This window comes from Eublepharis macularius, chromosome 5 (assembly GCF_028583425.1).
Source record: "Eublepharis macularius isolate TG4126 chromosome 5, MPM_Emac_v1.0, whole genome shotgun sequence".
Taxonomy (NCBI): Eukaryota; Metazoa; Chordata; class Lepidosauria; order Squamata; family Eublepharidae; genus Eublepharis; species Eublepharis macularius.
This window is the reverse complement of record NC_072794.1, coordinates 41,174,745-41,201,048: the sequence shown is the minus strand read 5'-3', so window position 1 is coordinate 41,201,048 and position 26,304 is coordinate 41,174,745. Positions and strand designations below refer to the sequence as shown.

Genomic DNA, 26,304 nt, shown 5'->3' with positions numbered 1-26,304 from the left:
GCCCAGAAAATCACCTCCAAACAATGACAGATCATTGGCCATATAGATAAAAACAGATGGTGTTACGGCCCTCTTTATTTTTCAGTTAGATTTTTCCTTTAACCCTCTTCTTACACCATCTGGGTAGATTGCTGCAATCAGGAATTATATTCCAAAATAGTTAATTTAAATTTCCCTTTTAATAACATGTACAAGCATCAGGTTCCTTCGTGGGACTATGTGGCCGAGGAAAGGAATGGGATATACTCTAGGATGAAAAAAAACCCCAAACTTTTATAGGCTCAGTTACACAGATATACATAAACTTTCCATCTCAGGCACACACCTGCTTCAGATAGATCACTCACTCACTCACTCAAATGTACATAGACTTTCTCTCTGGTGCAGGCACACAGTTTGCCTGCTTTAGACAGAATGTTTTCTCTCAGAAATACATAGACACCCTCAGGCTGCATACAGCTTAACTGTCTAAACCAGAAAGCCAATGAATCTTTTCTCTCTACTCAGTAACTAAAAACAGCAGTTCACTCTGCCCACACTCTCAGTCATCAACCAATCATATTACTCACTCATCCCTCTCTTTCTCACACATACACCCTTCATCTGCACCACACCAAGCATTTAAACACACACACATGCACTTAAAATAATTTCAGATGGTTTTAAGTCTGGGGAAGTCTAAAGATTCTTGTTATTAGCTACTAGAGAGGAAAACAAGGAAAGAATACAAAGAAGCTCATACATATGCTTGCATTTACACACCTTTATACTCCCCTATATTAATATGCTCTCTGCTAACACATATGTACATGCATGGGACTCTACAATCAGATGGGCTGCTTTTGTGGGTTGGCATCCATACCGTCAGCCAAGGCCTTAAAGTCTACTTGGAGCCCCTTTCCTCAAGAGGCTGGCACCCAGCCTGCCATCACCAACCACACATAACACTCGGGTATTCTTGCTGCATTCTGTCTTTATGATCAGTTTACTGTAACCCACTTTGGTAGCAAATCTTGGGATACGTATAATAAATGTTTATATAGGGGTTGGAGCTAGATTAACGTTTACATCCTTGGACCACGATCCCCGCTGTCCTGAAGTCCTGTTCCTGGGGGAGAGGATATCAGGGGGCATCGGGAGCTGCTGCAGGAAGGAGGAGGTAGGAACATCATCCTTCGGAGGCAAAATTTCGTGCGCTTACAGGAATCTGGATCCAAGCCTTTGCTAGTTACAACTGCGAGTAGTTTGCCGTTCAGGGGGAGAGGGACGCCCAGTGTGCTACCGACGCCCTCTAAGGGCACGCTGATGTTGCGTTCCGGCCACGGACACCCCCAAGCTCCGTCTCAGGCAGCCACGGAGCAGGAGGAAGGGGGCACCGCCACCCAAGCCTCGGGGCGGCAGCGCCCTGAACAGAGGAAGAGGGAAAATCCCCCCTACCCCCCGGTCTTGCCCTGCATACGAAAGAATCTCCTCACAACCGAGAGTGAAGGGCTGCGCTTTTGGTCCGGCGCTCTTCTCGTCATTTCTTCGACGCGAAACAGTAGAGGCGCAACACGCCCACCCCCTTCTGACTAGTCCGAACGGGAACCGGAAGTGCAACTCTTCGGCCCAGGTGTCCCGGTCCGCCCGGCCGCTTGGCAGCCTCTTTCCCTTCGTCCCGCCCCTCCCCATCCACGTGCGTTGCTCTCCAACGGTAAACATCCCACGCTTCCGAGGCTGACGTCGAGGCCCTCGCGCCGGAACCCGGAAGTGGTGGCGGAAAAGAAAAGAGGTGTGTGGGGGAGGGGAGGCGTTATTATTGACAGGATTTTTTTTTTTTGGTAATGCTCCGAGTCGTAGCGCCGGCGAAGGAATTGTGGGTGCGTGTGCTTGCGCCGGTGAGGCGACTGTTATTTGCCACTTTCTCGCGGTGGGGGAGGAGGGGGGTGTCAGGAAAGAGGCTCCTCCCCCTCCGCGCTCCGTGAGAGTTCAGGGGGGTTTTCGAGGGGCGGGGGGGCCTGGCCTGGCTTGCCCGTGCGGAGAGCGAAAGAGGCAGAATGGGGTGAAGAATGCGCGGGCATCCCGTCTCCCCCCGCCCTCTGTTTCGAAGGATCCGGTTCTTCCTGTCTCCCCGTTCTTGGCTGTCAGCGGGAGGGTAGGACACGTATTATGAAAGTGTGAATACACTTTCAAGCCTGAGGCTACTTAGGCAGTGGGAAAGTGGTGAGAATGCTGCAGCTGAAGCTATACTCTGTGCTGCGGGATGGAGCGTCCTTTGGAACACTCCTATTAGTTCACAAGGGGGGGGGGAACCCTTGCAAACGTGCGATTAGCACATCTTGGAGAAAAGTTTTAACTTGCTGTTGTGCTGGTCTTGTGTTTTTACCGAGTTTTTTAAACAAATGACATAAAAAGTTTCTTCATCTCCAGTTGGAAATGGTACAGTCCTCCATGCTACTGGGCACTACCTTTCAGCCCCGTCTGTCGCTGCTGTATGTGTAGCCCATGCTTTAGACGCAGTGTAGGCAAGAATAACTTATGGTAAGCGGCAGTACTGCAGCCCAAACTCTGCTCGCCACCGGAGTTCAATCCTGGCAGAAGCCGGGTTCAGGTAGCCACAAAATATATAAGAGGCACCTTCACTCCCAAGCACAGTAAACCAGGTAGATTACTACACGTGAAAAACAATCAGGGAATATACACTTAAACTAACCAAATTGTCCAAAGAGTTATGTAATCAATATTTCACATACACAATTCTCACTCAAAATTCCGCACAAGGGTAATAATCAGAACATACAATCCGTTACAAAACATTTTTCATAATTTACAAATTCCCACATGAATGGTCATATCCAGTCTGCAAAATCCATATATCACTCTTGTATAAGCAGTGCACTCTCTCCCCGCTGATATGCACTTCTGTATTCAATCATATGTGCTTCAAAGTCAAAAGGAGAACCTCCACTGGTAAGTCTCCCTGGTCAGTATCCAAGTTAATATCCACAATGGTAGACTAAATGAAGATATGTCCTTTCAGGTGGTGCAGAAGACACGGTCAGACGCCACGAGGGTTCTGGTAGCCGGCTCAAGGTTGACTCAGCCTTCTATCCTTCTGAGGTCGGTAAAATGCGTACCCAGTTTCCTGGGGGTAAAGTGTAGATGACTGGGGAAGGCAATGGCAAACCAACCCATAACAAAAGTCTGCCAAGAAAACATCATGATGTGACGGCCCCTCATGGGTCAGTAATGACTCGGTGCTTGCACAGGGGTGCTTGCACCTTTACCTTGGCATGACAATTAAACCAGATTACTCTACCTGTGTATGCAGTGTGGACCCACCAGTATCCCTAACACTCAGAAGAGCTGCACTAATGTGCTTACATTATTCATGTAGAAGCCAGAAGCCCAGGTTGAATAGGATACTGTTTTTGAGCAACTCCATGCTGTTAATTATTGCATGGTTAGTCCCAAGTTTCAGTTGAACCACATTCTCATGCTTTAGAAGAAATGTTACTATTTTAGACAATGTCTTCACAAATTCACCTTATTAGATTCATTTTTATATATATTCCACCAAGCTTTGTGGCAGAGTGGAAACTGGAACTTTGATGGTAGTCTGATGGTGAACCCTACACCGCACTCGCTCTGTGCAGCTTTGAAACTGGATCCTAAGCATGTTTAGTTGATTATAAGGCTGCAGGCCCTGACATACATAGGGAATGTACACAGGTTTAATGAAAGACCAAAAAGTCCATAATTGTGCATAAACTTCTGTTACTTTGATGTTTCATGACAATGAAAAGAATGACTGATCATAGCTTTTGTTAGAAAGCATTGGATGTGGGGACTATGTAAACTTGTTTACAAGAGTTCACTCACTTTGGGTCTCTGGAACAGCAGTTGGTGCTGGGTTTTAGTGCACATGTTGACAAGCAGTTCAAATTCTACTAAAAAATTACAAGCCAGTGTGCTCCAAACAGAATTTTATTTGTTCTAATGCAGGCCATAACTTCTAGTATCAAGAACTGAAGCAACTTTTCACGTAAACATATTTTGATTACACATGAAGTTCCTGATTTTAAAGTGGCACGACTGCAATGAAGAAAAGAAGAAAGTTCACTGCAAATCTAGATGACAAGGAATCTCCTAATAAGATTCTTGCAGCAGCCTGTGAACAAGAAACTGTTGTTGATTCTGCAGGGGATGCTGCTGCTGCTGCTGAGCTTGCATGTTCCAAAGAACTTCCTCCATCGCAAGGTCAAAGAGAGCTTTTGAGTTCTGTACAATATAACAGAAATCTACTCAAATACTTAAATGATGATCGTCAGAAGCAGCCGTCTTTTTGTGATCTGCTTATAATTGTTGATGGAAAAGAATTCAGAGCGCACAAAGTAGTTGTTGCTGTTGGAAGTAGTTATTTTCATGCTTACTTGAGCAAAAATCCAAGGACGGATGTCATTACCTTGGATCATGTAACTCATTCAGTATTCCGCCATCTCCTTGAGTTTCTGTACACATCAGAGTTTTTTGTGTATAAAAAGGAAATCCCCTTAGTTTTAGAGGCAGCCAAGTTTTTAGATATTATTGATGCGGTTAAACTGCTAAATGGTGAAAATGTTTCTAGTTCACAGTCTGAGGAGAGAACTGGGAGCTCATCACAGGTAGAAACATCCAATGAAGTGACTCATAAAGTTGCAAGCAATCACCAGTGTGCTTTGTGCAATCGAAACTTTTGTTACAAGAAGTCCTTAGAAAATCACTTGTCTAGAGCCCACAGATCCCTTACCCAAGAAAAAGAAGATGGCCTAAAAATGGTTGAGAGGGCAGATATTTCTACTAGAAGATCAATGCGAAATCGCAAGTGTCCAGCTAAGTTTGAACAGAGTGACAGTGAAAGTGGGGAAGTGTCTGATAACAATCTTGATAGAGATGTTCCTAGCAAAGAAAACAGTGAATCTGAAGACAGCGGGAGCGAGTATAATACTGATGATGGCAGGCAAGAAGACACGTCTGGTGATGATTCTGGGGATGAAGAGCAAAGTGAAAAAGAACATGAAGAAGATAGTCAAGAACCAAATTACAGGACAAGAAATATTCCTAAGAGTGCTCTGTCAACATATATTCCAGTCATCATGCAGAACAGTAGCAAAAAATGTTTGCAGTGTCCTAAGTGTGATAAAACATTTGATCGAGCAGGTAAGAGGCAATATTTTTTCCTTCAGAATGATGTTCAGTTGGTAAGCAGACTAAAGGCTGTGCTTTGCCTGATGGTTTGTTCTTGTCCTTGAGATTTGTGCTCTCACAATGGCTGCTCATGTGGAAAACCTCCCTTTCTCACAGGGTTGCTTTCATATGGGGGTCAGAAATCAAAATTGCGGGAGGGTGGAATTCAAATTTTAAATAAATAAAACTCAAAGCTGGAAAGTGAAGCCTCACTTCTATTTTAGCAATGCCACCACCAGCCTCTTTGACTAACCCTCAACTTGAGATCAAGAGGCAAATCCCAAGTCCTGCAGGGTTTAAGCAAAATAGAAGTCAGCCCTGCAAGGAAGGACACTTTGCAGATTGAATTCTACAAAACAATTACTTGGCTAGCTACGGTAAATTGGCCATGGTGCTAGATTCAGATTGAAGCATTGCAAACCTGAATAACTCCACAAAGCTGTAATTAATAAAGTTTATTAAAAGACATGCAAGAAAATATGAATTGCAGAAGTGTGCAGAACAGGAGACAAAAGTAAGAACAAGCTAAATAACTAAGCAATCACAATAAAGGCTTTCAATCCTAAACCAGATACTACCTTTCGGCTAGAGCACAAAAGTCCATGCAACGCTTCAGAGTTCCACGTCCAGAGAACAAAACCAAGATGTAGTTACAGGCTTCCACCAGCAACTCTCTCAACAAAAATAGCATCCAGGGACAAAGATCTGATCCCTAGCTGGGATCTGATCCCTAGCTGGGAATTAGAATGAGGGTTCAAGCTTTAAGAATACCTGCCTGCAGTGCGACTATATGTACATACATGCGAATATAATGGTACAGAATAAAAAGTTTTACTAAGGTAGCTGGAACCTTGCAGAGCTGTGTTTCTTGTAAATTCGTTTGTTGTTAAGACCTGATTCTAGGTTTTTAGCTAGCAATGGTATGTGATAGTTTAAATCAGAATGTATTACTTTTAAATGTTTGCCTTTAAAACGTATGTGAACACAACATAAGAAAACATATTCTTCTGTTGTTCAGAGATAATAGACATATAAGTTATCTTTAGAGGTTTAGACATTTATGTCAGCATGTGGGAGTTTATAAACATTGGTCTTTGGCTGGTGGATTAAGGAATTTATAGTAGGCTACAGTTATTTGGAGCAGAGGCGGGGAAGAAGAGAAAAGTAAAAACATTTAGAAGGTCAAAGAGGAAAGGGACAATCTACTTGAAAGCCTGACTGAGATACTTGGTGGCTCCAATACAGTCATATATGGATGCATGTGATAGTGACATCTGTCTCTCACTTCAGCTAGTTTCAGTCTCTCAAATCAGGTAGAAACACTTACATAGGTGATGGCTACGTGGAGTTGCATCCACTGGAAAAACTCGTGGATGGAGCTGGCAGAATGGCCAACTGTTTATCTTGAAAATGTTCTCTGAGAATCAAGAGTACCTTGCAAACAAAATGTACCACATTATGGTGTGCTGCAGTACCAAAGGGAAAATCTATTAGAATTCTCTTTCACTAGACTTGCATCTGTGGAGGAAGAGATTATTTATCTGATCCCCTCTCATTAATGCAGCACCTCTGTGTATTTTGTTTATAGGACTCTCCTAATCCTCAAAGAGGATTTTTAGGGAAAATTGCAGGCTGCTCGGGAAAGTTTGGCATACATCCACTCCACCAACTTAATATAATTTTCTGCTGGATCCAGCCCATGGCTGCTTCGTCTTACATGCCTGTCACATGTCATGCTGCTCACATTAATTCTGAGTGTATTTGTCCATCTTCCCTATGGAGAAGGAAAGTTCATATCCAGAGTGCATCTGGTTGCAACCTAGTAATAGCCCTGCATGTTCCCATGGATGGTCAACCATCCCCATCAATCCTTGAGCACCTGTCATTAAAGACAAAAGTAATATGCTGAGGTTAAAGTGAGTGTTGGTTCTGGAAAGTTTTAAGGTCACTACTTTCAGATGCTGTTGTAGGGATAGCCTTCTTTAAGTAGGTAGGAAACACATATTTTGGCACGAGACAAAGAAATCAGGTTCAGGAATCTAGGATTCTAATAAAGAAGCTGTCTCCAGAAAAAGTCTGTAGAAAACTTCTTATTGTTTTCACCTCAGCATTTGGTCCAACAGCAACTTCAAGACTGATGATTGTCTTCTAGAGGGGATATTGACACGGCACTTGTACACACTTTGCCAGCACAAGCAACTGTTAGTCACTGTAAGTCTCCTAGGTACATACTGAGAGCTGATATGAGATCATATGGAAAGGATGGTGGTGATACCTAATCATAGTTCAAACAATGGTCAGTTAGCCGTGCTATCTAAAGAAAGAAGCATAATTTCTCAGCTGGGATACTGTGATCCTCCCAATTCGGGGTCAGGGGGCAGGTTCTAGTGGAATAATGCTTTGGATTTTTTGGTTCAGTAAGTGGAACGTACTTGTGGTGGCAGGTCTTCCCCCATCTTTCCAATACAAAATACATTGTTGGCTCTCCCCTAGACAATCCCCAAAACCTACCCAGCATGAGCTTTGGTGGTGATGTTACCTCAACTTTCTTTTTCACTAGTATCACCGCTTACTATGTCAAGCTTCTGTTGACACTTGAGCACAAAGTGGAGGTAAGTTTGGCCAGTCCACTCTGTTATCAGTATGTACTTCGACCTGGTGGCTTTTTGTCAGTTGGGTTTCTGATATCCTCAGCAATGACTTTTCTGGAATTATAAAGGGATATGAGACAATCCACTATACAAATGAACAGTCATAGGGTCTAGCCTCATGTCTGGGTCTCCTGTGATTACTTTATACTTGTATACTTGCTATAAAATGATATGTCTAGAAAAGGCCTCTATACTGTAAATTATATATGGCAAGATTGAATGCCAGAGTGTGTTTATCAGTGTGGTTTGCTGACTTGTCATTTAATAATTTAATGCAAGTGGTTTATTTTGTAGGGAAATATGAGAGCCATACTCGTGTGCATACCGGTGAGAAGCCTTTTGAGTGTGACATCTGTCATCAGCGCTATTCAACCAAATCCAACTTAACAGTTCACAGAAAGAAACACAATAATGGAATAGAATTTCATAAAAAAGAACACAAATGTTTATACTGTAACAAACTGCATGCCACCAAAAAGACTTTGCTTAAACATGTGAAAAGGCAAGTATAAATGAGACTTGGTGTATTATTTGTATAATATGATTTCAGTTTTTCATTATATTAACATTCTCTCTCTCTATATATATATATAATGTATAGAAAGAGGTTTTTTTATTGCAGACGACATACAATGTTGAGCCTCTTTGCACATTTTTGTGAAGTACTATTACATTGTCTTCAAAATACTTTATTCAACCTGGCTGTGGTGAAGGACAGGCATATGTGCATGGAGGTGGATGGACCTAGAACAAAATTTACACAGTGAGAGAGCTGTGTTTTGGGAGAAAGGGAGTAATAGTAAATGAGTGGAAAGCAGTTATTGCTGGCACTCAGAAGGGGTGCTTGAATTATGAATCCTTTGGGAACAGAGACAGATACTGATGTATTTGCTGTAAATTACATATAGCCTATGCAATAAGAGAGGATATAAATAGTGGTTTATATCCAACGAGATCAACTCATGAAGTAGACCTTGTAAGGGTAGACTTTCCTAGTTGAGCCCACAGAGCCATCTGACATTTTATTTATCTGAAACGTTTTTATGCCACCTTTTGACCCAGTGCGTGGTACCCAAGGCATTAAACATTAAGAACAGCCCTTAAAATACAAATATATATATATATATATATAATAAATATATATATATATATATAAATTTTACAATAATTAAACAAAACTAACACACAAACAGGGAGGTTGGCTAATAACAGTTAGTGAGGGAACACTAAACAAAACAAAAAAAAGTCTTCACCTGTAGGCACAAGACAATGACAGAGGGAGGCAAACAAATCTCCCTGAGGATGGAGTTCCAGAGTTTTGGTGCCACAAGTGAGGAGAGCAGTAGATATTACTAGAAAGGAATGGGGATGATTTACAACACACCCTGTACTATACCAATTTGGAATTAAATATGCCTGTATCTGTATGATAAACTTTGGATGTAGACTGTGATTCTTTGACAAAGATCTTTATTGAAACGGGAGGAAGTGGATCTAGATGACCCGTAGGAACAAGTACATTATCACAGCCTCTACAATATAGAGCAAAACGACCAACTAATGTTTTCTTCATACACCACGGAACTACCACTAGAACAAGGAGTAATGTGCATGGACTTTGAAAGCTCTTTATTATGCATGATTGAGCACCTTAAAAGTGGGCTTGTGCAATATAAGTGGAACAGAGCAATATATTATTTATTAACTGCATATATTAATTGTGAACTGTTATAGGAGCACTTGCACTTTATTGATTGGATTATTTGCAGTCTGTTTCAGGAAGCAACCGAATCCTGTTTTTGTATATGACATTTTATTATGAATCATTAGCACAAACCACTTTAAGAAGAGAGTTTCTAGTTCTGTAAGCAGCATGTTGTTTGTCTACACAGAAATTTGTTTAAACTGACTTTTGATAACTTACGAGTAAACTGTAGTTTGAGACTGTATGACTCTTCTTTGATGACTCTTGAGTGTACACTTATAACTGAGTTTGTTTCTTGTGGACATGTTGTTTGCTTGCTTTATCACAAGTGAGAAGGCCCCTTTTTGGTTGCTACCCATCTAGCTTCAAATGGTAGTGGCACTTTGAACCAGGGCCTTTGCAGATGACCAGAGAGGTCAAGTAGGTTCATATGGGAGTAGGTTGTCTTTAGGGTATGGTGGCAGCAGGTTTTATAGGGCTTTGGAGGTCAATACCAGCACCTTTGATTGGGCCTAGAAGCAAATTAGGAACCAGTGTTGATGGAACAAGACTAGAGAGATATTGTCCCTGTGACTGACTCCAGTTAACATTCTGACTGTACATTTCTGTACAGTCAGACAGTCTTCAGGGGTATCCCCATGTTGAATGCATTTGGTTGAATCTGAATTTGAAATGTGATTCTTGGGGGACAGTGGATCCTTAGAAACAGTGTACAGGGCAAATGAGGGTCAGCAGTGGGAAGGGGAGAATAGTGAAAATTGCTGCCCTCTCTTCCTAAGAAAGTACTCCTAATTCTTTGGAACTGTATGGTAGTAAATAAGCCACTATACATATGCGGAATTCTTTCCCCACACAATAAAAAGAAAGACAAATTGGGCTTACATGTATATAGTTCCGCATGCAGTGTCCTTGAGCCATCTTACTTGGTAGATGAGGTAGAGGTGGGTACATTCATCTAGTTTCTTGTGGGTGGCTGAATGGTTGGGGTACATGTAAAATTGAAACTAGTGGTGGCCTGTATGTTAAATGACTTCCTCTATAGTTAAAGTAGAAATTTCAAGCAAGAAGATAGGACTTGACTCTGAATACTTACAATTTAACTTTGTCTCATTTTAGCATAGTCTGAAGAATTCTGAAAGTTTATCAGATACTGATGAACATTCCTGCCTTGAGAGGATCTTGAACTTTCTCTACATTATAATGCGATGGAATGCATGCTGTGCAGTTCATATATGGAATTTGTTTGATGTGCAAGGCTTGACTGAATCTTCCATATAGATTTTTTTTCAGGTTTCCTATGAAAGTTATACTTCCATTCTTTAGCCAGTAACATACAGCACTGTTAAGATTTTGTTTTATAATAAAATTGTCTTTTACTTTCCGTTCTCTCAGAGAGAATTTAAGAGGACTGTTTGACCATGCAGTAGAATCCCAATATGGCAATAATCAATCTGCAGAGGTACTTCCCCCAGATTTCAAGAATAACTGGAACAGTTTCCAGATCTTCAAAGAAATTCCTGGGGATTTTTAAAGACTCTGACATCAGATCATTACATCCTTGAGGCTGAAACCGCCAAAATTAAGGGCGTCAGAAAGTCCAAATAGGAGAACATGGAGTGAAGAATCCCTATCATATGTCCCCCAAAGCAAAGTTCATCAGTTTCGTTGGACTGTGCCACTGTATACCCAGTAGTGCTATCCTTTCTAAATCCATTTATAAGCTTTTGGTGAGGAGAAGGGTAGGAAGAATTCCAGTTTTGTTTAGAAAACTAGTTACTTATAATGAGCCTGAATGCAAGATACATTAACTTCATGTTTGGGCAAAATTATTCTTTTAGCTGATTCCATTCATGGAAAGAAGTATATCATAGGAGAATAATACTTGACAACTTGGTTGATACTGTAAAATAGGAAGACAGAGTTGAACCTGTAACCTCAATTAGTGTACTAATCATCTTATCTAACAAACTGTAATATTTCACACGTGACTATGCATAAAACATCACATTGTGCTTTCTTTATTAAAGAGAGGAGAAATATTACTGTTTATAGTAATACAACTCTTTTTTGTCATGCTTAAATTATGCAATTTTTTTCCATGGTATATGCCCTAAAGAATTACTTTCTTGCTGCATTTTCTTCTAGATTCCATCCTGAAAATGCACAAGAATTTTTCTCCATCAAGAAAAAGAAGAGTGAAGGCTGGAAATGTGATGTAAGCTTTTATTTTACCAGAAAGTTTTGGGCACTTTGGAGTTACTTGTTGCTATCAAAAGTTTGTGTTATTTAGTTCCTTAAATACTATGGCTGGGATCTGATAAACTGCTTTGGAGAATAGAGTTGGTGGTAGCAGGATATGGGGAGCTGCAATGGGAGGAGCTTTGAGAAATCCAGAGCAAAAACGTTATCCCATTCTCAAGCTGCACCTCTTCAGTCTTGTGAATATCTATATTAGTATTATATGAGCACCTTCTGAAACTAATTTTTGTAAGCATAGCTGAATTATCTTAGGAATCCTGATTAGTGGGCAAGATAATACTAGTACAGGGTTTACATTAGTGTTGAAGGTTTTATATCATAATACTAAATATAAAGGGTATGGTTATGTACTGTGCAACATGACCTTTGAAATAACCCTTAGCCAGGTGCAGGATTACAGTTTACAGATTTAAAATTAAAATAAGTTTATATAAAGTTGCCATGTGGTGCAGTTCTGGTCAGTAACATGATCAGATTAATTAAAAATAATACCAGTAGTAACTAAGGTCCTGGGTGATCTCTCTTTCATGTGAAAATATTGCCAAAGCTTCCAGAAATTAGAATTCTAATTGATCTATAACATGCACAGAACAATTTCAGAAAGATAATATTTTGGTAGACAAACCATTGGCATAACTTGCTAAAGCTGTTTATCACATAACTCTTTTTAATAGCACATATTCCAGTGGCATTTACAGTTAATGTCTGGCTATTTGTTTTAGATTTGCAGTAAATCGTTCACTCGAAGGCCTCATTTGAAAGAACACATGATTCTTCACACTCAGAATAAGCCTTTCAAGTGTACCTATTGTGAAGAGCACTTTAAATCTCGCTTTGCTAGACTGAAGCATCAAGAAAAGTTCCATCTTGGTATGAAAAATATTACTCTGACAGAAACCATTCAATATAAATATTTTGTTCAATGGATATATGCTGAATCTGGTGTACTTGGACTTTGAATAATAAACTGACTGCTTTTTGTTCTTACTCTATCAGCACTGTGTATTCCACAGTCTGCTGGGCTCCCCCCCCCCTCCCCAGTCCTTGACATTGTATTTTGTTTTAATGTTTCATCAAAGACCAAATTGGATGTCCACAGTTGTGTTGTGTAATCTCTCAGTCTTTTGCATTCCAGTTGGAGGAGATGAGCTGAAGATCTTCAGTTTTAGAATTGTGCTGAAAACAGTTTAGAGTGGTGTTATGTACTTCGGTTTGTACATACTTTGGCCTTTTTAGGATGCAGGTGCCTGAAGCAGATTCAAGACAAATTAATGAACAAATAGCAAATAGTATCAAAATAGTAATAAAAGCAAACCAGTAAATAAAGCAGTAATGATAACTGTGAAATTCAATATCTAAATACTGGATTTCATACTGCTTTATTAAAGCCTCAATGAAAACAAAACCAGCATTAAAACAGTAAAAATGATAACAGCAGCAGCCTTAATGGGGGGAGGGGTGTCTGCTCATAGGGATGATGGGATCCCAACTCCCTCATTGCACCATAGGCTGTACATAAACTGTGACACAAACCTCTGGAAAGTGGAACAAAGGCCGAAGTCTTAAGAATGTGTCACTGGGCAGGGGGTTGGACTAGATGGTCTGTATGGCCCGTTCCAAATCTATGATGGGGATTTTCCAACAAGAAGCCAGAAATTCTTGGTTCAAGATGCATGACATCATCTTGGTTGTATCTCTGTTGCCTTCTCTCTTGCATTTTGTGGGTGTGGGTGTACCAAATTAAATGCTCCTCCAAAGTATGTAACTATGCACTGTCAATATTTTATGATAGAGTATTTCATAGAGCAGTGTGGGCCATGCTTACTAAAGCACAGCAAAGATGCAAGTTCTGTATTTTTTAAAAGGTTTGATTATTGCAATTGTTTACTCTTTCAGGTTTGTACTGCTGCACCCCAAGGATTGTGCTTGGCTGTGGCAAAACACACTTCCTCACCTGCAAAAATGTAATTTGTCTTCCTGTCTCTTCTCAGGACCATTTCCATGTGATATTTGCGGTCGTCAGTTTAATGACACTGGAAATCTAAAACGCCATATTGAATGTACTCATGGTGGAAAGAGAAAATGGACCTGTTTTATTTGTGGGAAATCAGTAAGAGAAAGGTAAGAGGTGAAATATATTTGAACAAGTTCATATTTTAATTCCTGTAAAATAATGTATATCTTTACAATATTGCTGGAATTTGTACCATAAACAAATATTATTGTATATGGTATTTTAGTCAGGTATTGTGGTAGTGTACTCTTCACAAGTTCACTGTTTCCCTAGTGATTTCCTATAAATAATTTGAAAATAGTAGTGTTAATCACATTAAATGATAGCACAATCAAACCTCACACTTCCTTAGTATTAACTAACTACAAAACAACAGTTCCCAAGGTATGTCTCTTGGTAATGTAACCAAGAAATAGAAACCAGGATGAGATTATGCTGCTTTTCACATTTTTACAGTGGCTGTGACCACCAAGAGCAAGGAATAGGTTTAGCCACTGCTCAGTGGTATATTTGAGCATCTCTGATATAAATTACTGTTGGACTTGACTAACAGTATTTCTTGGGAAAAAACTGTTTTAAATTCAAAGATCAGTTTTATTTACAAGTGGCTAATAGATAGTACTTTTGCACTCTGAGATAAACTATCTCTTAACATGTCACAACATTTTTTAAAAATCAAAACATATTTCTCTGTGGTGCAATGTTAGAGATTCATTAATAATATTTTATAGGTCAGTAACTGTCATGCCATTCATTTGTATAGTGAAAAGTAAAGAACTGAATTCTAGGCTCTTTGTTCCAATGGATACAAATCTATCCCCCATCTCCCAAATCCTTGACAGTGGGTGGCCCTATGCCTCACAGGGATGCCACAGTGCTGGAAGGGGTGTACTCTGTGTGTGTGTGTGTACGTGTATTTGTCTCTGCAGAGCGCACAAGAATGTTTTGCATATGCAAGCAGTTCCTGCAGTATAAAAACTTCTCGTCACATCTATGCTTCCCACCATGGGCTTTTTGTCCATGCTATAAGTCTCCTTGCAAAAGTTGCTTTGTTATGCAAATATTTAATTTGATAGGATGCTATATAGTGCATGCTCAGATGTTCATGTATTTACAGCAATGAGACAGATGAAAAAGTATACCTGAAACAGCCATAATTTTGAGAGTTACAACAACATGCTTTATTAAGTTCCTTGCAAATCCCATGATCAAAATGGAGAGGGGAGTAATGAGTGCCAGTTAAGAAGACCACGTCTCCCACTATAGTGAGAGACCTCTTGCCCCCTGCCTCTGGTCTCCTGCCACTGCCCATTGCAGCAGTGAGAGGCAAATGAGATCGCAGCAACACTGTGACATTATTTCTAGCTATGTAACTGGAAGTGACTTCATGTGTTGTGGTGACCCCTTCAAAACTCTGTAGTAAAGTCATAGAATTTAGAGATTGCAGAGCATCATAATAATGCCATGTGATGCCTGGCCCCACCCTCAAAAGTTCCCAGAGTTGGCCAGCCCAGGTTAGCACCCCCCTAGTACCAGGTGTGGTAATCAGGAAAACTAAGTTACCTCTGTGGTAAGCCTTATTAACAAAGGCTAGGAGATGAGTGAAATCACAAGCGTTTCTCCTACAGTATCAGGCAGCGTATGGCCCAAGAAGTCAGGGAAGTGCGCCAACCACATGGCTCCTGTCCCTGGGCTACAATGGGAGTTACAGCCGTTTGTGGGCTGTATGTGGTCCCTGGGCCATAATTTACCTGCATCTAGCCTAAAGGCTACAAACAACTATTTGCAGGCTTCACCCTTATTCTGCTTAAACTATTTAAAAGGGTTTAGAAAGCATATTAGTTTATGTGACAAGCTAAGGATTGGTAAGAGTTTCTACTTCATTGTCTCTCTAGAACAACTTTGAAAGAGCACTTGAGAATCCACAGTGGAGAGAAGCCTCATCTGTGTAGTATTTGTGGGCAGAGTTTTCGTCATGGGAGTTCATACAGGTAACCTAGCATACATTCTATTATTATTATTATTTATGTTGTTATTGTTCACCTAATGATGCTGTGGAGTTAGGAAAATTTTCTACGGTATGCACTTTTTGAGGTTAGCAAAAGTGGGCTGCTGAATGTACCAAACTGGAACCATATCTCCAACTTAGATGGGATTTTTTTGTCTCATATCTCGATCAAAATTTTTACATTCTGTTAAAAGAACAGTAGGACATAGAGGTGTGCAGTTCAGTTCTGAATTTGGACTAAAACACTGAATTTTTTTCTCAAATTCAGCAAAAAAACCGGATTTACGAATTTGGGGGGGGGGGGTGCAACCCTACTAGGAGAATCATTAGGAGCATTGTCAATCCTATTGAGTTGTATAAGCCAGAAAAGAATACAGAATCTTATCCCCCAGCATTTTACAACATTGCTTACTTACAGTTCTCAATACAAATACACCAACAATAAACAGGTGTATGGAATTAAAGTTGTATGTTCATTGATATAGGCTTCATCTAAGAGTCCACCATGATGACAAAAGGTATGAATGTGAAGAATGTGGGAAGACATTTATTCGACATGACCATCTGACAAAGCACAAGAAGATACACTCAGGTAAGGAATGAAGTTTTAGTTTTCTCATTCAAATTACCCCAGAGTGTATAATTTTGGGTGCTTTTTAGGTTGTTGTACATCCTTTACATAGTCTCATATTCTAATTTCTCATTATTATGCATAAATTTCTTTAACATAGTTAAAGAAACATCTTACTTTAACATCTTACTCATGAAGAGAACACAAAGCAGCTTAGAAAGAAAAAGTTAAAACAAGGACTCATTAGATCACATTCAAACAATTCATAGTAACCAATTAAAACAAAGAGCCGGCCTTCTAACCAATTCAGAGCGCACTAATAAATAGCTTACTTTTGTACAGCTTCCTAAGAAACAAAAAGGTAGGTGCCTTCCTATCAGTTCTATTACATTGGGCAGCCACAGTAAAAGCCTGAAACGGAGTGGTAATTTTAACAAATCTGTAAATGAGAATGTGGGGAGAGATGTTCCCTGATGTACAAAGCTTCAAGTCTGGGAAGAGAACTTAAAAACAGATGGGATGTGTAAAAGGTGGATGACCTCATTAACTGAGCTAAGCTCTTGCCAACTCTGTTAGAGAGACTCATCCCTTTCAAAGTAGGCTTTACAGCCCCCCCACCCCCGGCCCGGAGAACTGGCACTAACCAAGAGAGCAAGTAGTAATTGCACAAGAAAAACAAAGACTATAGTAGAAATTTGCTCTTCTGTTTGGGGGATCTTCTGTTTTGGAGGTCATTGCTTTGAAAAGGTACAGACTACATTTTGGTTTATGTTCCCCTGTAGAGATGTAAAAGTATCGATGATTGATTATACAGTGTAATGACAGCTATTTGGACTTTCACTGTTGGCACCTTTACATTTTCTTTAAGTAATTCAGATTCTATTACTGGTTTTCTCAGGGGAAAAGGCACATCAGTGTGAAGAATGTGGGAAATGTTTTGGTCGAAGAGATCACCTCTCTGTTCATTATAAAAGTGTTCATCTAGGTGAAAAGGTGTGGCAAAAGTAAGTATAGCTTAATTCTGAAACCTATTCATATTTTGGCCAAAGGCGGTATACAGTTCAAATGTGAATTCTTTGATTTGTTCTTGATTACTATATTCCAGGATGAACGTAAAGCATAGAAATAATTGTTTAAGAGAGTATGGAACTTAATAGACTGTGTGTGTGTGTGTGTGTGATTTTCTAGGCAGTTTTGATTTTTTTAAGGTTTTTTTTTCATTGTAAAAACTTTTGCTACCAGAATATATTATGTATTATGAAGTAGGTGTATGTACCTTTTCATAGCAGTTTGGTCATAGCTGTAGTAGATTAAATTATATTTTCATATACAGAAAAAGTATAGATTAGTAGCAGCATCTCTTCAGCTCATGAGGCAGTTCTGAATATCTACAGTAGATAAGTTGATCATCCTGGTACCAACCACAAATCTGTACTCACGGGAACAAAACCAATAGACACTGAGTTTTCTTTAACACCAAAGGAAATTGGCCAAGTAAATTTCTTAGCTGTTGTTTCCTTGATTCTTAGTTCCCTTGTATATAAGATACCTATAACAAGATAATGTTTTTCTTTTTGTAGCTTTTTGATGATTACTAAGACATTGTGATTAGCTGAATATCTCAAAGACCTAAAAATATATTGCTATTTGCAAATGATTTTTATTTTTGTATTGGAGCCAATCTGTCTAGATTTCTGTTCTTCTTGAAGATGTTAGAATTGTTAAGAATGGCGTAAGACCAATAGACAGTAATTTAACATCTAGGAAAATGGAAAGTTTAGGTGTATAATAGTGATCTATTTCATGTAAGCATTGGAAATATTCCCATATTCAGAGGGGTTAGGCTGGCAGTTCGTTTTTTTGATGCCCTTGTTATTTTTTTCTTTTGCAGATACAAAGCAACATTTCATCAGTGTGAAGTCTGCAAGAAAGTCTTTAAGGGGAAATCAAGCTTGGACATGCATTTTAGGACACATTCAGGTAAAAGCATCTGAAAACTACCAAGCTTTGCCTGTTCAGAAGGATAACCTTAGTATTTCATCTCATTTATTTAGAATAGAACACCAAGCATTTCATCTGTATGTAGCCATTTCAGTGATTATTTAGATTTATTTCCTTTCTTACCACCAACACCGTATCTGATCTAATGCACTGCTGTTGCAAGGTCTGTGCAGCATCACACTTTGGCTCATAGCATGTTTGGGGATGTGGCTATTCCAATGTTTAAACAGCTGGGAAGGGTATATTTGTTACTTTCCCCATATCAAAAATCTGCTTATAGAAAGCAATTGCACTGAACTATCCTTCCTCATGAACACATTTCTATTTGCAGGGAGTTCTTCATGAGCATCCTTCCACCTGTAAACTATAGTGATATGATATAGGAAATCATTTCAGGTAGATAGACATTGGTCTGCAGAAGAACAATAGGATTTGAGTCCAGTGGCACCTTAGAGACCCACATCTGAAGATGGAGGCTTTGACTTTTAAAAACGTATAGCTTGAAAATCTTGTTAGTCTCTAAAGTGTCCCTGAACTCAAATTCTGCTGTTACCCAGGAAATAGGTTATTGTAAAATAGACCTCTCAGTATCAGTATCAGTTTGTGGCAGTTTGGGTTAGTGTGTGTGTATGCATTCACACACACTATCAAGTTGCAGCTGCCTTATGTCAACCCAGTAGGGTTTTCAAGACAAGAGTTGTTCAGACATGGTTTGCCATTGCCTGCCTCTGTGTAGCAACCCTGGTCTTTCTTAGCAGTCTCTCAAATACTGACCAAGTCTGACTGTGCTTAGCTTCCAGGTCAGGGCGGGTAACACTGGTTACTCCATCTATATTCCACCTTTTTGCTTTCTCAGTAGCAAAGCTTGCAATTATTCTTTGTCAAGCTTTACAAAGCAGTTTCTCTAATAATCACTTGATAGAATTGATAAAGTAACTCTTGTTCTACAAGAGAATGACACCTTTTAAATGGTGGCTGCTTTTCTTTTCATACATGTATGCTAGATATTGTGTAGAATTACGTACCACAATATTTATGCATGTAACAAACACACCAAGTACATATCTGTATAACAAATGATTTGCTATGTTAATGCTGATTTTTCACCATAGGTGAGAAACCATATAAATGTCAAATCTGCAACCAGTCCTTCAGGATTAAGAAGACATTAACTAAACACATGGTTATTCACTCAGACGCTCGCCCTTTCAATTGTCAATATTGCAATGCAACATTTAAACGTAAGGACAAGTTGAAATATCATACTGATCATGTGCATGGAGGAAAATCCACAGAAGAATCACCGAGCCCTTTACCAGAAGAAAAAACAGTCTCTGTACCAGCACAGTACACACCTGATGACAAGACCTTCCAAAGTGAGGCTAAACCATTCATGGAACAGACCAAGGTTTATCAAGCCGAAACCAAAAGCATGGTACAGAATGTACCCTCGGATGTATGTATACCAGTGACACTGGTACCAGTTCAGCTCCAGGATGCACAAACTGATCTTGTACAGCATGCTGCCTCACTCACACCCCCACCTCCCAATATTCTTCCTCCACAGGCCCCTCCAAGTGATTATCAGCGAACAACAGATCTGGCTTTTCTAGAAAAATATACACTCACCCCACAGCCAGCAAACATAGTTCATCCAGTCAGACCTGAGCAAATGTTGGATCCCAGAGAGCCATCGTACCTTGGGACACTACTGGGTTTGGATGCAGCCCCAGCAGTGCAGAGTATTTCAAGTAATGACCATTCATGATAATGGGACTATTGCATTCCCCTAGTCTTAGTAACATTTAGCTGTGGGCTAACATCTCTGTTAGTATTTTCCTTAGCCTCTTCAGGTTTCTGAGAGCACTCAGCATAAAGGAAAGCAAGCTTTTTATGCAATGGTGGAGTGTTCAGCATTTTAATACATACTCAGAGTATGTCGATCATGTTTCTTTTAAAAAATATAGAGATATTTTAAAGACTTCAAATCTCTTTCAAAAGGTACTGGTTTGGGGAAATCTGAATTTTCTGTTCATTATTAATACTAACTCTTCCCTCTGAGCATTTAATGTTTCTCATTCACTTTTCTTATAGTAAATATAAGAAGCCATTCATGCTGATCTTTACATTGGAGTGTATCTTTAGCCCAAACAAATACTGTGTTTAATTTATGGAATTATTTGTATCTTGGTGTCAGAACCTGAAAAAGTAGACACAGCCTACTTACTATCTTGTTCTGTTTTCAAAAGGAACACTACTGTTGACATCAGCGGGAACAGGATTGCATTTAAAATCAATAACTAATGTAATCATCGTTTACTTCCTTGCTTGTTTTAGAGGACCTTGAACAATGTGGAGAATCCTGTCCTCAAGGTAGTAACTGATGTCATAGTTTAACCCTGTATAAAGGCAGACTCAAGTGGAAACATTAATTTATATGCTTCTTTTATTATGGATTAGCTGCATAGAACCACTTGAGGAGCAGACCTTTTCTACATCTCCTTGATGCCATCAGAAAAGCCGCTCCTAAGAATTTAGGAAATCTGTGGAATAGTGGTGGATGCACAGTGGTGGTGCAGCCTGTGGGGAAATTCTGCAGAAAAACTGGACTCCTTCGACAAACAGAAGCACCCACTACTTCACCCAAGGGCTACTTTGGATCCAACCCTCCATCTAGATCGTAAGAAAATCTGGGAGACTGATCTGTGAACACTCCAAGCCTGACTGTGTTAAAGAACAAATTGGTGAATTTTTTTACCAAGCAAGCAAGCCTTTATTGGCATATATAAAATATAAAATTTTAAATACAGAAACTCCATACAAAATTAGATTAAAATTACAGATAGAAATGGCAAAAATTGGTGAATTAAGAGTATGTGAATTAAAGTTCTGAGGCAAGAGGCTAGACTCATTCACCAACTTGCTTGCTTCTAGCCATAAATCTATGGATGTCCATCATTGGAGACGGGTACATAGTCCTTTCACATAGACAACTTTAGATAGGATTTTGTCTTTAGCAGAAGGTTTAGCTTGATGATACATGCTCCTTTCCAATAGTATTAATTGATTCTTGATAGATTGAAACACTCTTTAAAGGCTGCTCTGGCAATACTATTCCCCACAATGTGATTGGGAGCACTTCCTCCTCCCTCTGTAGTATTTGGAGGTGTGAATTCCAAGTCCAGTAATCCTATGCTTGAATATCAGATACCTCATTTTGAACAATTGCTAGTGTGAGAAACAAAAGAGAAGGATGTAAGCCTGATGTTCTAGTTCTTGGCATAGGGGATGGGGCAGCGAAGAGGGAAGTAGCTTGTGTACAACTTCTCAGACTCTTTGAAGCATATGGGATGCAACAGCTTGAAGTGTGGCTTTTGACTGCAGCCTTACAAAACCGTTCTCCTGAGAAATTGTTCTGTAATTGGAACCTCAAGTTGCCTTCAGTTTCCAACCTTGTGTGGACCGAGCAGGAGTTTCAAACTCAGTTTTCACAGAGGTATCTAAAGAAAAAAAATGTAATGAATTCAAAAATAGTAGCAATCACTCCCCTCCCCTCCCCATCCATATTGTTTGGAAAATCCCAACTCAAGTAGCCACACTTTCTAAGCAGTTCCTCATAAATACCTGCTTGCTTCATGCCAAGTATCTTTTTCACTTACAGTATGACATTGATTTTCCAGATGTCTTAGGGAAATTGTTCTCTTTTAAAGAACTGGTTTGACTTTCTGGATGTACTCTGCATTCTACATTCTGATACTTCGTGTTATTTGATGGTGCATTGTTCAGAAGGAGGATTCAAGTGGAAGCTCTTCATTACATCGTTTTTTATAGTTCATATGTTTAGGTTTTAATTATTTATTGTTGAACTGGAAGATAAATATTGGACAGTCTTTCTGATGCTGTTTTAAGTTTTGATGGATACTTAATGGTTGCTACAAGTTAGGGAAAGAATTGGGTCCCTGTGGCTTAAAAGATATTTCATCTTAGCTGTCTCTAAATATACCAAAGATGCCTGTTACCTGTTAAACTGTGAGAACATGGGGAGAGGCCATGGCTCAGTGACAGAGTGTCTGTTTGAAATGTCAGTCCCTGGCATGTCCAGTTAAAAGGATCAGGTAGGTAGGTAATGTGTAAGACCTCTACTGGAAATCCTGGAGAGCTGCTGCCAGTTTGAGTAGACAATACTGACCTTGAGGGGCCAGTAGTCTGATTCAGTATGAGGCAGCTATGTGTGTTCATGGAATTTATTTGAAAGGATTATAAAAGCACAAACAAGTAATTTATGGCAACTTCAGATCTTGCCAGAATGAGAAGCTTATGTCTGTTATTTGTGAAAGGAATATTAGAACAGATGCTCTGAGAATGGCACTGCTGACCTGCATGCATGATAGACTGGAAGATGTATTATGGGCCAATATAACACTTCCTATCCCTTAGAAAAATTTCTCGTTAGTGATTTACAACCTTATCTGACTGATGCTGTTCCCTCTTTCTAAGTAAAGGTGTTCAGTAGAAAAGGGGCACATGAGCTGGAAGCGGCTTATTTTTATTGCTTGTAATTAACAATTTGTGTGTAATTTTTAATGACACATTTGATGCTAAACAATAGCCAACTGTTGCACTTAACTCTGCAATATATTTATTCAGAAAAGGTTTCAGATCAGAAAATGTGTTAGCCTCTTAAAATAAATAGACATCATGACATTAAAATAATTGTAATGTTGCTGCTCCTTTACCATTTTTATTACATATATTGCATTAGTTGGGGTTAGGAGTGTTATAAAAATCTTTCTAATGTGCCCAAGGGCTGTGTCACTCATCCTTCTCCTAGTCTGATATCATTATCTAAATCCCATTAGTTTGTGCTGCTTGTAGATTTATTGATTTATTTACTTCATTTATACTCTGCCTTTCTCTCCAGCGGGGACACAAAGCAGCTTACATCCTTTTCCTTTTGAATGTTATCCTCACCACAACCTGAGTTTAGGCTGATGAGAGTGTATGACTGGCCCAAGGTCATCTAGCAAGCTTCCATGGCAGAATGGGGATTCGAACATCCAGATCCTAGACCAGCACTTAAATCACTACACCACACTGGCTGTCAGTGACGTGTTTGTCAGTAAAGGAGAACAAAATTCTGAAGATAAAGCAATTGCCAAGTCTTAATTGCCAAGTCTTAATTCGCACATGCAGTGATGTGCTAGGTATGTGAAATGCAAACACATTGGAGGCTGCTCCACATCCTTGTTTCCCCAAAATCCCAGAGCAAAGCAAACAATGGAAACAGACTGGTCTGTGTGATGATATACTCTTACCTTCATGAGGAAGGTTTGCAAATACCATGAAAGAATATGCTTCAGAATGACATGTTAAGTAACTCTATTGCAAATGTGGAATGGTGCTGATTACAGATGGGAAAGGCCAGTTTTATTTCCAACAACAAAGTAATGGAGCAAAAAACCCTAGTCTTCATGCTGGAATTTAAATGTACATTCTTATAGTTAAGTTTTTCCTGGTAGAGGGAACTTGAGTGTCATAACAACGTGCACTAGTTACTCATGAGGATCACTTACCACATTTTTGCTAATTTAAGAGGGCTGTATTGCTTATGTAATGGCAAAAAACCACATTTATTACCACGTTCATCTTTCTTTTTTAACTCATCCTATAACCCCTTCTTTGGGTCCCATAATACATACTGTCTTATCTGTAGCTATGCTCTAAATCATTTAGAATCCTCTGGTTAATATTCTCTCCTTTTTTTCCTCTTGATTTTATAGTAGTATCTCTTTAAAGCATGATATACTATTCGAATCACAGACCTATCCTTTCTCTTTCAGTGTGGACCTCTCAGTGCATTCCTTATACATCACAGGTGCCTTTAAATTCCATTTTTCCTCTGTAGCACTCTGTTCTGAGCTTGCTCAGCAGCCCCATCAGTCATACCTTTTTATCTTTCCCCACCCAGTTGGTCTTTGCACCCCCATTTCTTCCCCTTTTTCCTTTCAGCATTTGGGAGGGGGTTTAGTCTCCCCCTTCCAACACTTCCTTACAGAATTTAGTGACATGAGCCAACAAGGCTTTCACTCTTCAGCAATTCATGTGCCAAGGGAGTCTGATGCAAGCAGGTTATGCTACATGGCTGGTTAGCTTCAACTAGCTGGAAAAACAAGTATCAGTTCCTCAAGGGACCTCTGAATACAAAGAGAAAATGAGCCTTGCAGGTTAAATGATGCTGGAATTGACATGGGCAGCCATAGATTTTTTTCCCCATGAAGATGTTGGTCTACAAACGGTGTTCTGAATTCTCTGGGGCACACAGACAGGGAGGAGCAATGGAGCTGATATTACTCAGCTTGCTCTATGCTTTATATATATTATTACACCTTGTTAATACAGTTCCAATTCGACTGACAGTTTCATAACATTCAATTTGTATTTTATAATGTTAATTTTTTAAAAAACAAAAAGTTGCATATAAAGAATGTTCAAAACTTTTGCTCTGGCATGTAAATGATGTCTTGGTGAAGTTTGCTGATATTTTAAATACGTCTCAGATTTGATTCCACCCCACATACACGCTAAAACTGGGTATTGTACAGAATAGTAAACCTGCTGTCAATATACGCTTTGTGAATCTTCTTCTGAGTGACTTTGGTGTGTACATAGAACATGTAAAGTTGTTTTGCCTTAATCCTTTCTGCTGTAGAAGAGATTGAACAAGTTTGGTTGTACAATGAATTGGTATAACAACTGTGTGCATATCTGACTTTCAAACTGACTGAAACATTTGTACAACTCTCGTTCTTATATATTTTAAATATTTTGTAAATTAAATTTTGAAATTATGCTGAGACTACTCTTTGAGTATCTAGTATTTCTTATAAAAGTACAGTATTTCCTTGGATCTTGGTTGGTTATTGAGAATGCGAGTGAAAGATTGTAAATACTGTCAAGTCAGGAGCCATAATATCCTAGTAGACTTGGGCCCAGGAATCTCTTAAGCAAGTGCCCAAAAGGAAGTGGGTGAGGTTGAGAAGGAAGGAAGCCAAACAAGAATATATCATCATCAAGCCCAAGATTACTTTTTTATCTTCCTCTTACCAGTGTAGGCTTGAGAAAATCTTGCTGGATACTGAGTTTTGCAAATAAGCATGGACCCTTGACTAATAGCTAATTTGTATTTCTAATGACCTGGACTTTAGTCAGTGTTCCTAATTGACCCCCAATGTTATGTAATTTTCTTCAACCATGGTCCTAGCTACGATAAAAAGATTCCATTTTCTAATATACTGTTTTCCTATTTATAATAATCTTTTCAGATTTATGTAATTTCTAGAATTTTCTATATACAACTGGGTATTATCTATAACCTTTTTTTCAATAACATTGCATCTTTATTCTAAAATATAAAAAACCCACACTTACATTACTTCTGTGGCCTGCACTAATCTGGTTGGCATTGTAACACGAGTGATGTAATGATATAATGTTTGGCGGGGGTGTATGTGTGTCCTTTAGTGTATTCTTCTAATCACTAGGAGTGTGCACAAAAAAAATATTATTTGTATCTGGTTATCCACAATGCCATATATATTCAGTATTCCTGATATTCCACTCCGAAATTACACTTTTAGTATTTGGATCCCTATGAGGGGAAACTATCTGGGTGGCTGGAGCGGGGGGGGGGCGTGTTTTGTGAAAACTTCACTAAAATTGCAGGGAACCTACAGAATCCACAAGCTTTAAGAAGTTTGGGCAAAGGGGTCCAGTTCTACCCACTCTCCATTATTTCCTGTGGGGGAAAAATTCAAGTCCTTCCAGGGCAAAGAAACCTCAACCAAACATAGAAGGGCAACCCCTGGCCAAAAGCCAGTCCCAATGCAAGCT

At 39.4% G+C, this 26,304-nt stretch overlaps 1 protein-coding gene across 1 annotated transcript; it reads left to right on the top strand.

Moving 5' to 3' along the window:
* The first annotated feature begins 1,691 nt into the window (after nt 1–1,691).
* On the top strand, nt 1,692–25,263 carry ZBTB41 (zinc finger and BTB domain containing 41). Its single transcript, XM_054981593.1, has 12 exons — nt 1,692–1,771; nt 3,020–3,099; nt 3,985–5,178; nt 8,151–8,358; nt 11,707–11,776; nt 12,543–12,690; nt 13,812–13,941; nt 15,730–15,825; nt 16,328–16,434; nt 17,312–17,417; nt 18,305–18,393; nt 19,527–25,263. Exons 3-12 carry the CDS (start codon nt 4,080–4,082, stop codon nt 20,180–20,182), a joined length of 2,709 nt encoding a protein of 902 aa, XP_054837568.1. The 5' UTR covers nt 1,692–1,771; nt 3,020–3,099; nt 3,985–4,079; the 3' UTR covers nt 20,183–25,263.
* The last annotated feature ends 1,041 nt before the right edge of the window (nt 25,264–26,304 follow it).

What these genes read in the sequence shown, in the direction of transcription:
- ZBTB41 (XM_054981593.1), top strand. Translation starts at nt 4,080, where the DNA reads ATGAAGAAAAGAAGAAAGTTCACTGCAAATCTAGATGACAAGGAATCT. An exon ending in CGTCATGGGAGTTCATACAG is followed by an intron (nt 15,826 to 16,327) that starts GTAACCTAGCAT and finishes TCATTGATATAG; the next exon opens with GCTTCATCTAAGAGTCCACC. An exon ending in GGTGAAAAGGTGTGGCAAAA is followed by an intron (nt 17,418 to 18,304) that starts GTAAGTATAGCT and finishes TTTCTTTTGCAG; the next exon opens with ATACAAAGCAACATTTCATC.